General features: G+C 31.6%; 1 protein-coding gene across 3 annotated transcripts; it reads right to left on the reverse strand.

Annotated features, from left to right (window-relative positions):
* Positions 1 to 13,193: 13,193 nt before the first annotated feature.
* On the reverse strand, positions 13,194 to 15,647 carry LOC127240429 (uncharacterized). Of its 3 annotated transcripts, none has more exons than XM_051259120.1 (3): positions 15,491 to 15,647; positions 15,079 to 15,243; positions 13,194 to 14,534 (listed from the first exon to the last, which is right to left on the reverse strand). In XM_051259120.1, the coding sequence occupies exons 2-3, from the start codon at positions 15,142 to 15,144 to the stop codon at positions 13,437 to 13,439; spliced, it is 1,164 nt and encodes a 387-aa protein (XP_051115077.1). In that variant the 5' UTR covers positions 15,145 to 15,243; positions 15,491 to 15,647; the 3' UTR covers positions 13,194 to 13,436. The 3 variants fall into 3 exon arrangements, with proteins under 3 accessions (XP_051115077.1, XP_051115080.1, XP_051115078.1); XM_051259123.1 differs by having other exon boundaries at positions 15,079 to 15,286; XM_051259121.1 differs by having other exon boundaries at positions 15,477 to 15,647.
* Positions 15,648 to 16,213: the final 566 nt, after the last annotated feature.

A 16,213-nucleotide genomic window follows, 5' to 3' on the forward strand; every position in this document is an offset into this window, starting at 1 on the left:
ATATTTATTAAACAGTCACTGAGACGGTTATACCACATTCGCCCTGATTGTTTAAGTCCATACAATGATTTTTTCAATTTGATGGAATATGATTCTTTTGGGTGTAATTTGTATGTTTCAGGCATATTGAATCCCTCATGAACTTTCACATAAATATCAATATCCAAATAGCCATAAAGATATGCAGTAACTACGTCTAAAAGACGCATATCGAGCTTTTCTAGCACTGCTAGGCTCACAAGGTATCTAAATGTTATTCCATCAACAATCGGAAAGTATGTTTCATCAAAATCTACTCCAAGTCTCTCTGAGAATCCCTGACCTACAAGACAGGCTTTATATCTCACAATTTTATTATGTTCATTTCCTTTTCGTACAAACACCCATTTGTATCCAACTGGTTTTATACCATCTGGTGTTTGAACAATTGGTCCGAAGACCTCCCTTTTGTTTAATGAGTCAAGCTCTGATTGAATCGTATTTTCCAATTTTGACCAATCATTTATTTGCCGACATTCATGAACCGATTTTGGCTCTGGATACTCATTTTCTTCTATTATATCAAGTGTCAAACTGTATACGAAGGCATTATCAATGATTGCCTCTTTACGGTTCCAATATTTTCTTGAAGTAACATAGTTAATTGAGTTTTCAATAGTCTCATTATGTTCTCCAAGATCGTGCTCTTCTGGAGCAATTATTTCAGGGTTGACTTCCTCATTAGATTGAGGTTTATCAATATCATTCCTGATATTTTCATGATTATTATCATTCATTCCTATTTTCTTTCGAGGATGTTTGTCTTTGGAACCGAGTGGTCTACCATGCTTTAAGCGTGTTGTTGATTTATTAGCACTTGCGATTTGTCCATCACGGAGAATTAGTTTAGCCGGAGCATTAGCAACTTGAATATATGATCGAGTGACTTTACTCGAGTCATTGAATGCATCCAGTAAATGATTTGAAATATTTTGAGAATGTATAATGCGTTGAACTTCTAGTTCACACTGCTTTGTACGAGGATCACAAAAATGCAATGGGATTTTCCAATTAATATCCCTTTTCGGTTTATTTCTGTCTCCCCTAATGTCAGAAGATATGATTCATCAAAATGACAATCTGCAAATCTTGCAGTGAATAAATCACCCGTCATAGGTTCAAGATATTTTATAATTGACGGCGATTCATATCCGACATAAATGCTCAATCTACGTTGATGACCCATTTTTGTACGTTTGGAGGGTGGAATAGGAATATAAACAACACATCCTAAAATACGTATATGAGATATATTTGGTTCGTGACCAAATACTAATTGCATAGGGGAATAACTATGATAGCTTTTCGGCCTCATTCTTATAAGTTTTCTTGCATGTAAGATTGCATGCCCCCAAGCTGAAACGGGCAAAATAGACCTCATCAGTAATGGTCTAGAAATTAATTGTAATATTTTAATAAGTGATTCTGCCAAGCCATTTTGTATATGAACATGAGAAACTGATTGCTCTACATTAATTCCAATCGGCATGCAATAATCATCAAATGCATTCGATGTATATTCACCAGCATTATCCAAGCATATAGTCTTAATTAGATTATCGGGGAATTGTGCCTGTAATTTAATAATTTGGGCAAACAATCTCGCAAATGCCATATTGCAAGTAGATAGTAAACAAACATGTGATCATCTGGTAAATGCATCAATAAGCACCATAAAATGTTTAAATGGCCCACATGGTGGGTCTATTGGTCCACATATATCCCCGTGTATTCTTTTCAAAAATGTAGGTGATTCATATTTATTTTAGCTAGCGATGACCTAGTTATCAATTTTCCCTGAGTGCAGGCAAAACAGGTTAACTCATTTGAGTTTAACACTTCTTGACTTTTTAATGAATGACCATTCGAATTCTCAATAATTTGCCTCATCATTATACTGTCAAGATGCCCAAGACGATCATGCCATATTTGAAAATCGGTAATATTTTGATCTACCGTAAGGTGTGTTTCAACAACACCTAATCTAGCATAGTATAAGCCAGTGGAGAGTGAGGGTAATCTCTCAATGATGCATTTCTTTTTATCAATGATATTGGTATCAATAAAAATTCACCATCGGTATCACTCATAGTTTCAATGTGATAATAATTTTTTCGAATGTCATGAAAGCTCAGTAAATTTCTTCGAGCTTTAATGGCCAACAGTAGATATTGTATCACAATTTTCGTCTCTGTGGGGAGAAATATAATGACTTCTCCAAAGCTTTCAATTAATTTTGCACTGCCACTTATTGTATTGACATTCATCATTTCCCTTTTCAAATGGAAAAAATATTTTTTGTGTTTCAATATAGTATGTGTCGTTGCATTGTCAATGAAACACATATTTGCATCATTTTGATGACATCCATTTAACCTTCAAATATAAACGCAAGTATTAATAAAGGCAAATATAAATATTACAAAATGCATTACAAAAAGGTAATATGCGATAATTTAAATATTATAAAATATTAAATAGCATAATATGAAATGACATAGTATGTCTGTCACTGGGGATTTGCTGGATCTACGATAAAATACGCTATATCAAGATGTGTTGTGTCGTAATCCAAAAGATCATCATCGGGGTCGTCATCATTATCAACATGATTAGTCTCGACTTCCTTCCCTTTTTTTTTTTTCTGCAGTGAGGCTTGATAAAGATCGGCTAGGTGTTTGGCTGTTCTGCAGGTATTGGCCCAATGGCCTTCAATGTCACACCGATTACAAATGCCGATTTGCCTATTTCCCTATTTAGCCTTTTCGGCTATATCCCCATATTGAGGTATACTCTGCTTCCTATTAATGTCAAAACCGCGGTAATTGTAAAAGGTATATCGACCACGCTGACTCTCACGACCGCAACCACGTCCATGGCCTCTACCACATCCTCGGCCTCGTTCAGAAAATGTCATGTTTCGCTTCATGGAACGAACTAGAACCAGTGGGCCGGGATTGATTATTTTTCATCAGTAACTCATTATTTTGCTCAACTAATAAAAGACATGCAATGAGTTGTGAGTACTTTTGAAAGTTTTTCTCACAATACTGTTGTTGCAGCACAACATTAGAAACATGGAAGGTAGATAGAGCAATGATATTGGTATCAATGATATTGGTATCAATAAAAATTCACCATCGGTATCACTCATAGTTTCAATGTGATAATAATTTTTTCGAATGTCATGAAAGCTCAGTAAATTTCTTCGAGCTTTAATGGCCAACAGTAGATATTGTATCACAATTTTCGTCTCTGTGGGGAGAAATATAATGACTTCTCCAAAGCTTTCAATTAATTTTGCACTACCACTTATTGTATTGACATTTATCATTTCCCTTTTCAAATGGGAAAAATATTTTTTGTGTTTCAATATAGTATGTGTCGTTGCATTGTCAATGAAACACATATTTGCATCATTTTGATGACATCCATTTAACCTTCAAATATAAACGCAAGTATTAATAAAGGCAAATATAAATATTACAAAATGCATTACAAAAAGGTAATATGCGATAATTTAAATATTATAAAATATTAAATAGCATAATATGAAATGACATAGTATGTCTGTCACTGGGGATTTGCTGGATCTACGATAAAATACGCTATATCAAGATGTGTTGTGTCGTAATCCAAAAGATCATCATCGGGGTCGTCATCATTATCAACATGATTAGTCTCGACTTCCTTCCCTTTTTTTTTCTGCAGTGAGGCTTGATAAAGATCGGCTAGGTGTTTGGCTGTTCTGCAGGTATTGGCCCAATGGCCTTCAATGTCACACCGATTACAAATGCCGATTTGCCTATTTCCCTATTTAGCCTTTTCGGCTATATCCCCATATTGAGGTATACTCTGCTTCCTGTTAATGTCAAAACCGCGGTAATTGTAAAGGGTATATCGACCACGCTGACTCTCATGACCGCAACCACGTCCATGGCCTCTACCACATCCTCGGCCTCGTTCAGAAAATGTCATGTTTCGCTTCATGGAACGAACTAGAACCAATGGGCCGGGATTGATTATTTTTCATCAGTAACTCATTATTTTGCTCAACTAATAAAAGACATGCAATGAGTTGTGAGTACTTTTGAAAGTTTTTCTCACAATACTGTTGTTGCAGCACAACCTTAGAAACATGGAAGGTAGATAGAATTTTTTCCAATTTATCATTCTCAGTCATATTTTCTCCGTAGAGTTTCAACTGAGATGTAATCTGATGGATAGCAGAGTTGTACTCTGTAATAGTTTTAAAATCCTGCAACCGCAGGTTAAGCCAATCATGCCGGGCTTTGGAGAGAGTGATATATTTCAAGTGCCCAAATCTCTCCCTTAATTTATTCTACAAATCAAGTGAATCTTTCACCGTCAAATATTCGGACTGTAAAAGAATGTCCAGATGGTGACGAATGAAAATAATAGCCTTAGCCCGATCTTGGCTTGTAGCCGCATTTTCACTGGCAATTGTATGAATAAGGCCCATAGAAACTAGATGCATTTCTACATCCAGGGACCAATTCAGAAAATTATTGTCGATGAGAGATAGAGGTTTAAAAGAAAATTTTGCAAGAATTTTCATAGTGTAAAAAATAGATAATATAAATAGTATAAAAATAAAACTTATCAAAAATAAAATAGATAAGAGTCTTTGTGCTGATAATATGTTTTGTAATAATAATATAATGATAAGTATAATATATATATATATGTATGTGTGTACGGGTATGTGTGTTTATATATATATTATATATATATAAGTAATTATTATAATTGTATTATATTGTATATTAGTATGTATGTATAAGTATGCAATGAATGGAGAGAGAGAGAGGAAAGGATTGTGAATTGATTTTTCATGATTTTATGTACATTAAGGCATATATATATATATAGACGAGTGAGGCGGTGAAATGAATGATTCTAAAAGCATCCATATCCTGCCGACGGAGTACTGCGTGGTTTATAATAATTATAAAAATTTGAAAATGTTCAAACCATTAAAAGAATAAAATCTCATAAATTTAATAAAATATATTATTTTATTTAATAAAATAATTGAAAAATAAAAATAATTATTTTAATAAGATTTAATAATCTTTAATAACTAACAACAAAAAATAAGTGGAATGAAGTGATGTCCCTTGGGCCTACTTGAATCAGCCGTGTGTATATGTAAGCTCTTCCAAAACATCAATATATGGAGATACAACCCATTTCACAATTAACAACTAAAAATAAAGCAAAATAGGGAAGTATTATCTTCAAAATATCTGTGGAGATATAACTCCCTCTTTGGTAAATTTTAATATTTAGTTTGATACGGAAATTAAAAAAGTAAATATTTTTATTAAAAAAAATTATAAAAATAGAAAGATAGTTTGAATATTTTTAAAATTTTAGTTAAAAAAAAAAGAAAAAAAAAAAGAGAAGTAATGTAATATAGACATTTGTTGTAAATAAATATTGAATAAAAAATAATAATTAAATATTAATTTGTTGCCTTTGTCAAAATTAATAATATGGTAAAATATTTGACTAAAAAAAACTGAAAGTAAATTTAGGAGAGGGAAGAAATACTTTTTTTTTTTGGTGCTATGTGTCCAATTTTGATTGGGTACATGACACAAATGTATACATGTGTGTTAATAAATTGATTTTTATTTTAAATATTATTTTTTTTGTCCTGAATGAAAATATTTTATTATTATTATTATTTTTACTTGTTCTATTTAAAAATATTTATTTTTTTATTATATTAAAAATAATTATACATTAATAATAAGGTAAATTGATTTTTTAGTTCCGTAAATGGATTTTATTATCATTTTAGTCTCGTAATTTGAATATGTTGGAAACTAGTCTCGTAAGTGAATTTTTTTTATACTTTTAGTTCTTCGGCGTCGAAGATGCCTTTGTGGCATCCGCATGGCTCACCGGATGATACGTGTCCGCCAAGTTATCGGTATCTGGAGGACTGGTGAATTTTTTAAATATTTTTTTATAAAATAATTTAATTTATTTATTTTGACTTTTTTTGTAGAAATTAAAAATTTTCAAAAAAAAAAAGAAATTAAAATGATAAATTAAAAAAAAAATACGAATCCTCCAGAGAGCTACATGGGTGCTATGTAGGCATCTCCGGCACTGGATAATTAAAATTGCAAAAAAAATTTACTTACGAAATTAATTGCGATAAACTTTAATTACAGGATTAAATTATATTTTTTTTAATTTAATCATCTAGTTAAACTGATAAGGGTCTAGTTATAATTAATAAAACAAGTTTATATTTATTCTATTTGTTTAACATTACAAACGATATTTGTCTTATAATGTATTCTAAATAAACAAATTTTATATCATAATGATTATTTTTTTTTTATTAAATGATTTAATTTTTTTACATGTAATTTTATTCTTATTTATCTTATTGAAAGTTGATCGTATTTGTTTTTGAATTTCGGTTGATATTGTTTGTAGATGGTTCGATCACAAATGAACATTGATGTACAGATGCGGCTCAATTTGTCTTGAAACCAAAATTAATCCATCCAATAAAGACCCAGCTGAATTGATCGAGAAAGCTCGCTGGTCCCTCCCAATTCATATATGAGAATAACAAAAATCAGTTGTAACAAACTTTATGGAAGTAGGAAGAGATAGTAGAAAAAAAGATTCCATTATTATTGACTTTGTTAGATTGAATATTTTCATGTTTTGGAGATTTAGCTTTATCATAAAATAGAGAAAAAAAAGAAAAATCTGAATGTAACTTTTTTAGCGAAGTATGAGACATTTTGCAAGTCTTTTGGAATAGTAAGGGAGATTCCGGATCAATGAGCAAGAGATGATGAGATATAATAGGTTTTAGAGTTGGAAATCTTCAAGAAATTGGGGAGTGTGATTTCTTGAGTGGAGTGACTCCGATTGTATTTTCTTTAATTCTCATGCTTCGAATGCTTTAATAGTGAATTTCATCTAGGTTGAAACCCCCAAATGTAGGTTAGTTGGAGCCGAACTGGGTTATCAATTGTTTTATATTTTCTGTTCTTGTGTACATTCGCAGTCTGATCCAAGAGCAAACTACAAGTCTGTGGTGTGAGTTATTTTGTTTAATTGCATATTTGAATTATTGTTGCTGCCGTGTGAGTTACTCAATTTTGCAGCCAACATATCTTATTTTTATATGATATAAGTATCACTACAAAAAAATAATATATTTGTAACGGAATTCCGTCCCTAAAGTTCACGTAGCTAATGTAATTCCGTTTCTAATTCCGTCTCTAATGTCATTAGTAACGGAAAAAGTAGATTTAGAGACAAAAAAGTTTTGTTACAAAAATGATTTTTTCTTGTAGTGTATATATATATACTTATTTTAGATAAACTACGTCACACTATTTATTATTTTATTATATCAAAATCGACATTTTAATAATAAATTAAGAGAGACTTTGATTTAAATTTCTGTCAGGTAAACAACATTTAAGTTCAGTCCCCTACAGACTATTTCCACTTCCTACTTTTGTAAAATATTTACAGATAGTTCTCTACTACCTATTTTGCCACTGAAATGATGTTTTTATGTAATTAATATTTTATGTACTACGTAGCGTTTATGTAAACCTATATTTTTCACTTACATACCCTAAAATTGACGTGCTATACAAATTTAATTTCAAAGTGATGTACCTTGATTTATTATTTATATACTATAATCAATTACAAAAATAACACAAAAAATAATCGAACCTAAAAATAAACACGATTTCAATCACTTTTTTTCTTTAGAAACTTTTCTCCTTCCACTTTTAGGCGGTCGTCTCCAACCGTCATTCTTGAAATCATTACCGCCACTACATTGGAAAGTTTTTGGATCAAAGACCAACCGATAGAATAAAACAAAGATGCACAATCTGCTCGAAATGTAGAAAAAAAGTTTCTCTCCAAAACGAAGTTTTAGAATTAACTTAATTTTTTTGTATTTGGTAAAATCGATATTTTAGTTTTAACTTTCGAATTTGTGGTATACTCTAATATCTTTGTCTTGTGTTTTTATCTGGGTTGTACAAGCCTAAGTGTTAGCCAAGGTTACTTCGACAATGTAATTCATCATCGTTTCAAATATAGGTTATTTTGATGTGTTTTAAATTGAAAATAACTTTATTGTATATAGAAATGTCTTCATTATCATACTGTTAGGTTTATTTTATAGTAAAATGCTTGAGGTGGGCGGAGTTCAATTTTTTTAAAAATATCATTGGTACAATTTCTTATGTGACATTTTTATGTATTTAACGTTTTTGTTGATATCTCTATCATATTGTTGGTTGTTTTTATGTATTTATTTTGTTGATTTATGAAAATTCTGATTGTTTTTACTATTGTGCATTAATGCCTCAAAATGTTTTTAGTTACAACAAATAATATATAATGTGTACCCTGATTTTCAATTGGCGTTCCTCTATAAAAAAATTATATACCTATATAGTTACATCGTAAACTTGAATCAGTGTTGTATATACTCTTACACACTTATATATGTATTTTAAATGTTGTTAGGCCCAAGGTTAGGGCCATAATTGTGGGCCATTAATATGTTTGTTCCTCGAGAGTTGCGCTTTATGTAACACGAAACTTATCCACCTAGCAGATGAGTTACCGAATTCAACGATGTCAAAACATATCGAATAAAATTTATTGTGAAGATTTTATCAGGAGATCCTGGAGGTGTTGTCTAGTATCATTTGTTAGATTTGTATGTTAATTTTTATGCATAAATTGAGAACAATTAAGGTTTGAAGCATATGGTTTCTAATTTGGGGTAGGTAGTCATTAATGTTATATTTTGCCAAAAAAATTGAGAATCATTGTAATTTCTAATTTAACATGTAACATATGCTATTCGTATTAACTATAAGCATTGATATTAGAGGTAAGTACACACAGAATTAAGAAATATGCGTTGGTGCACAAGATTTCACGATTGGGTGTAGAGAAATCCCTAAATTTGAACAACATACCCCCAATGAAGACATGTGTTCCTTAACTAAGTTACATATTCCGGACACGATTGCATGTATTTTTATTAAAAAAATAGGCTTTACATATTCGACATGTAGTCAAAGATGTATACTCATCATACTATTCTGAAAGCACCAATGGACACGTTTAATGTACATCTAAATGACAAGAATTTACTTATAGAGTTGATAGTTTTAATATGTCTCATGTATAATATTTACTTCGCATACCTTCTAATACATTTTTTTGTTGGGATGTTTTCCCTAGTTTACAAAATGTTAATATTGACAAAGCCAATAGAGAGTGTGGGGGTGTCGAGAGACCCATAATTGGACAAAGCTGACGAGCAATGATTTATTCAACCCACAACTATCTAAACTATCTGCAATACCCCTAACTGGAAGTCACATACCCCCAATGATGATATTTGTCATCTATTTCACTAAGTTACATATTTCTAAATGATTGAATGTACTCATATTGAGGAATAGACTTTCTAAGTAATTTTATACATATTTGACGTATATTGAGAATATATGTACTCCTCAAATATTTTGAAAGCATTGATGACACGTTTTATGTACATATCACTAATACGTTCCTCATAAGATGAGAGGATTCAATGTCTCATACATGACATTTACTTACTACATGATATGTTCTTGTTGGGAGTTTATTCCTACTCTAAAATATAATTGCACAAACAATCACAATACATAGAACATCATGGATCATTAGCTATGCACTAACTACATGATATGTTATGTCATATATATTCTAAATGACATTTTCATCATCCTTAAATATATGGATAGGTGATCCCATAAGTTATTTTAGAAATATCCGCTGATGCACGCTAACTTCCGAAAAAGTGGGTATGATATAATCAACTAGTAACTATTTGATTCAACAGTAATCAATGACTAATTTTGGATAGATACTTAAATACTCATGTTCACAATAATTATACTTGTATACAAATATGAATACTTCCATACACAAAGATGCACCCTCTTATTCTGATATATATACATATAATATTAATGAATATTCTCTCTGAATGCCACAACATACTTGTATTTTCATTGTAGCAACTCCTTAAAAAATATTAAATACCTTTATAAATAAATGTGATTTATGTTGCCGGATGGAATAAATCATTATGACAAAAGGTAATGACCTTGTTAAGCGCACCAAACTATTCAACGACTCGGTTATATTATTATTTATTATTTTCCAACGAGTCTCTTGAAATAGATAATTCGCCTAACACTGGCGCTGCAGTTGTGCAATGAAGTTTCGCGAAATTGGCATGGCTTCCATAACATACGTTATATGCTGCTCAAAATTATTCTGTAGAGGGACATAACTGGCTTTGTTGAAAATGGATGTTTATCGCTTCTTCTTGTGCATCGGATATCTCCGCATTACCTGTATGAAATATAATTACTTTGTTGTACATATAATAATATATGACACATATATTTTACACATAATTGAGCGTGAAAGTTTCCAACTAGGTGCAGAGACCGTATAGGTAGTGGGGTCCGGGAAATATCGCAAGAATAACTTTAAAAGTTTCAAATGTCTATCCAAAAAAGAGTATATTATTTCCAACTATTGACCATCAACATAAAGAACATACGTTAAATTGCAGCAAAACCATCCCCAATTTTTATCATTTTTTGTAGATACTACTGCATAGCTACAAGATTTTAACATTATCTAATACAAGTACATAAGACAAATATCAAGGTTCATATATGATTATAAAAAATAAATGCATCATACGATATCAGACAACATGGTAAGATTAATCAATATGGTTATAAAAAAAATGCATCATATATGATTATAAAAAAATGCATCATACGATATCAGACAACATGGTTATAAGATTAATCAATATAGGTATACTACATTGGAAAAAAGTACGCGTGAAAATACTTACGGATACTAATAGGAAATCGCAACGGCCCCCACAACTTTTTCCCTATATATATTGTCCCAAATGAAAGGTTATAATGAAACCCAATTAGCAAATACTGCAATCATAATCTCAAACAAAATAACAATCATCGAAACAATAGTAAAATACTTACTAGAATCAATCGCAAGCTCTAACAGCACCGTCGTAATTAACCAACAAAATAATCATACCAAAAGAACATCACACGCTGAGGAATCGAACATTCTTCTTACTCGTTTCTCTTTTACGCGAAAAAAACCTAAAATTTGGAATTTAGATTCGAAACCCATCACAGTCACCAACGATCACATATTCCTCATCGCGAACAAAATTGAACGATTGTAGACAATTTTTTTTTTTTTTTTTTCGCGAGAATGAAACCAAATGCTGGACACAATTTTTTTCCTTGACGCGAAAACAAATATATATATATATATATATAGAGAGAGAGAGAGAGAGAGAGAGAAAAAAAAAATTGATATTAATAAAATGAAGTTTGGGTTGAAGAGCAAAATTGAAAATGAAAAAATAGAGGGGAGTTAATGGTAAATATTTTTAAAAAGAAAGGAGTACAGTATTTATCAAAAAGATTTAGAAACTGAATTTAAATGTGAAAATAGATATGAATATTTTATTTCAATTGTCTGATAAATTAATCAATTCTTTTTTAAATATTTTTATTCATCTTATTTATATACTATAGGGGTGTGTTTGATATAGAAAAATAGAAATTTCTCTTTTTTGTTCTTATTTCTCTACCTTGTAGAGTAATTGAGAGAATAAAATTTGCATACTTAAATAAATGTGTATTTTTATTTGTTTTACTATTTAACTTTTATCAGTTGTTTTAAAACTAGATTGTTCGTATTTCATAAAATTCATATCAAAACTATTATTATTAAAAAATTGTTAATTAATTAATACTATTTATTTTATTGAAATCCTCTTTTGTTCATTTTTTTGTAATTAAGTTATTCTCTCATTTTCACTCGTAATATGCAATATCATCTAGATCAATACATCCAATTTGTTGTATTTTTTTTATTTTTTTTTTTACCATGTATGAGTTTTTTTTTTTTATATCAAATAGAAGAATGAATTTTTATTCTATGTTCAATTGCTTTACAATTCTTTTCTTATCTATCTGCTCTAGGCATGAAAAAATATGCCTAAATTCAATTAAATACTCCCTCTGTTCCCTCTAAAACTTATATTCACTTTTTTATGGTATTGTATTTAACATTAAAAATATTTTTATATTTGTATAATTTTTTTTTACAAATATTTTTCTATTAGTATTATAATACACTAATTGAAGTATTTTTGGAATTTTTTTGTTAATTTGTACTACGTTTTGATATAATAATTAATATTCAAATATCAACATGCACAAAATAAATGAGACCCTCTGAGGTAGTATCATATATCTTGGAAAAAAATAATATCCCAATAAAATAAATATATATGATACATAAATGTTAGATTTTATATAATAAATATTAACTATTAATACAATAGGTTAAAAATGAAAAATATCATACAAATATGGTATATATCTAGGATTGGCAAAATCACCGAACCGAACCGGTTTTATGCAGGCATGCAGCTTGTTTCAAACTGCCCTACCCATTTAGATAATCAATCTAATGTTAAAAGTGTGTAGAGTCTTGATTGATTGGTAACATGGAAAAAACAAACACTCACTTGTAGTAGAGGTCTCTTCAAAGGCAACCTTTTTCCCCAGTGAATGATGGGACAAAAACAACCATTTGGGAAGGGTGGCGGGATCCCCCCCCTGCCTATTGGATCAATTTAGTACTATATAATAAAAATATACATACATATATTATGTATAATATAACATATTAATAACACGAACATATGTTTTACTATTAACACATTGTATATAATATATACTACTATATGTTTTTACTATATATGTGTTATGTATGATTTGACCCATCAGCACCCGATCCGCGCCCTTCCGAAAGCATTTAGGTATACAAAGCTTAACAAGCCATGAGGGGATATATGGCATCCCATGAATCACCAATTATAATTTAACTGGCCATGGCAGATATCAATCAAGAAGATCCAAGAAAAGCTATTTCAAGAATGCATATAGAAAATACTCTTATCATTAAGAAAATATATTAGAGAGAGAGAGAGAGAGGACAGTGCAAAATGTGATAGCCTCTACTAAAGTCAGTCAGCCTGCCTATCAAGTCATTTACATGAAAATTGGAATCAGAATATGATGGGAAGCCATAAGAGTTCATCTAAGTCTTTCTTCCTAAACCATCTCTACATTATATATATATATATATATATTATATAAGATAAGATAAATGATAAAACTGCATGTACCATGTCCCAAAATGTGCCTCAGGTAGCTAAGCTGCTCCTACTGTTCTCTTATGCAATTTCCAGGCAACAGGTATCTGTACTTGTCCTTGTTTTCCAATAGATAAGCTGGAAGATGAACTGCTGAAAAAGAATGAGGGATAGGGCCCATCCTCTTTATAATGTCCCGGAAGGTGAACTCCTCCGGCAGCATATCGAACAAATCAGCTCCTTTGCAGATGATGTCTTGAATCCTCTTATGGCTGAGGAAGTGAGAAAACCTCACACGATCGGTGTGGCTGTAGGCTTTCATCTTGAAAACAAAGTCATTGATGTATCGGAAGCAAAAGCTACAATGCCAGCCAGAGTCTGCCAGAAGGTAGTCAGATTGACGATAGTGTGCATATCTAGTCTTCCCTTTCCGGTATCTGTGCACTGTAGCTCTCCAACTCGGGTGAACAATTTCGAATTCGTATGAGTACAAGTAGTTCCTGAGATGCAGATGAAGTATGGGAGGAATGTCATCGCACCATCTGAGGAGATTGATTGTATGGGCACTAGGGATCTCGTCAACATCAGACATTATGAGCAAATCGTCATCCTCTATCCCTGCAACTTTGAGAAGCTGATCAAGTGCGAGCCTCTGATATGCCTCTTCGATAAATGGGTTCTCGCCTTTCCTGAATCTTCCACCAATAACCCCATAAGTCAGTCGAGGCTCAATGAATTTGAACTCATCCCGGTGAATGGCAAAGTTGAGAGGCTTTGGTAAAGCAGTGAATGTAGAATTGGATTCCAGCAGCACAAACTCTGTGATGTAAGGATACAGTTCGTTCCATCTAATGGTAAGCATGTCCACTTCATTGCTGAACAAGACTGCATCATACACTCGTCTTGGGTACTCACGGATGCCCCAACCATGAAGGCTGCATAGCGTAGCCATGGAAACATTTTCATTGTAGTAGTGGACAACAGGGATGAAAGGCTTCGGAGGGGACTGCCATAGGGGCCGAAGAAAGTAGGTAACCTTCTGTCCATGACAATATATGGTGAAGACTGCTGATGGAACAATGATGAACAGAAAGAGAAACAACTTATAATCTAATCCAAGGAGCAGACACCGGAGTCTTGACATGCTTAGGAGTGATGGAGAAGGTTGCTGCACAAGAAAAACAAAATCTCCTAAGCTAATTTCATCGATCATAAACTAATTAGTAGATAGATTCTCAGACGAACGTAGACATAAACCTCAGACAGATAAAAGCAAATTCCCTAAAAAGAAGTGTAGATGAACATAAATAAGACAATATTTGGGGCTAACACAATGACAATCAAAAATCACCAAGAACATTGCCAAAAATATATTGAAAAGCATTCAAAAGGCAAATCCTGACCTAATATGGAATTCATGGGAGAACAAGAATAAGAAAATGTCAGGAAAAAGCTTGAAACCTAGCCTTAAACAACACACATAATGGAAATGCCAAACAGTAGCAGCTATTAAAGAAAACTTAGGGATTTCTGGGCAAATTTTTTATGGCTGCAGAAACCTAGGCATTCACTAAATCCACCCCCAATTTTGCAGATAAAAAATTCAAACCACGTCAAAATTGTTTCTCCATGCCCACAACCACGCACAACAATCTCCTGAAAACATCATAAACAAACCAAATATTCCAAAATTCGGAGCAGCAGCAGAATACCTGACCACAAAAATCGGCACATATATCATCCCTCTTTTTCGAAGAGTAATAACCATCCGACGTCATTGACACGCAAATTCTCCGCTCTGCACTATCATGCAGTTAGCCCAATAAAATTAGCGAAGCCACTCCTCACCCCTGCCCGCCTACGTACGCATCGAAATCCTGATCGCGTAAAACCAGAGGGAGTTAAAAACACTGATACATCCTGCAAATTTATGCCAGATTTTTAAATCTGAAAAATAAAAAACTGCTTGAGAATGCTTCCCCAAATACTCAAATTTATTTACACAAAAAACCACACCATTCGTTCAATATAAAAATCAAAATTGAAAGGAAAAGAGATGCGTTGGTGGTTTTATATTCTTCCAACCCCTGGATACTATCAATCACCGTACAATTGCGTCCTTACAATTTCACTCCAATCCTCGAGAGGTTTCCCGCTTCGTGCTGCCGCTGCTACTACTCTCTTTCTCCTCCACTTCCTTCTTATTATTCTTCTTCTTCCTTCTTCTTCTCTTCCGCAGTGAAATTTGGAGTTTTTACAGAGAGGGAAAACCACGGAAGTAAAAATGATTACCACCAAAACCTTCTTCGGTAACTATTATAATTATATATATTTAATATATCGTGGAATTTGTTTTCCAGATCAGATTAGAAAAAGGAAATAAAAATACAAGCAGAGAAATACTAATGTGCGGTCGCCCACACGGACTTTCCCTATTATTACTATTATTTATTTATTATTTATTATTATTATTATTATTATTATTATCATTATTATTATTATCATTATTGTAACGTTAATTTTAAATTTAAATTCTGGGAAATTGTGATGTCAGCATATACTAATTAGTCATAGATTAATTATGCCAACAATAAGAATAGGTTATAATTGGCAGGAATTAATATCATTCCATATTAACTAAAATCTTTTATGTATATATTTTGAAATCTTATCTCTTCAATAAGCGTGTTTATTTGGTGGTATTTTCATATTTATGCGCAATCAAATACGTTTGTTTATTTAGTCGTCATCGGAATTTATTTGAGTTTTTATTTAAATGATATTTTGATATTAGAAAAATAATACTTTTTTCATCTTTTAAGTAAATATTCGATTGTTTTGAATAGT

This window comes from Andrographis paniculata, unplaced genomic scaffold (assembly GCF_009805555.1).
Source record: "Andrographis paniculata isolate CXL003 unplaced genomic scaffold, ASM980555v1 Contig79END, whole genome shotgun sequence".
Classification (NCBI taxonomy): domain Eukaryota; kingdom Viridiplantae; phylum Streptophyta; class Magnoliopsida; order Lamiales; family Acanthaceae; genus Andrographis; species Andrographis paniculata.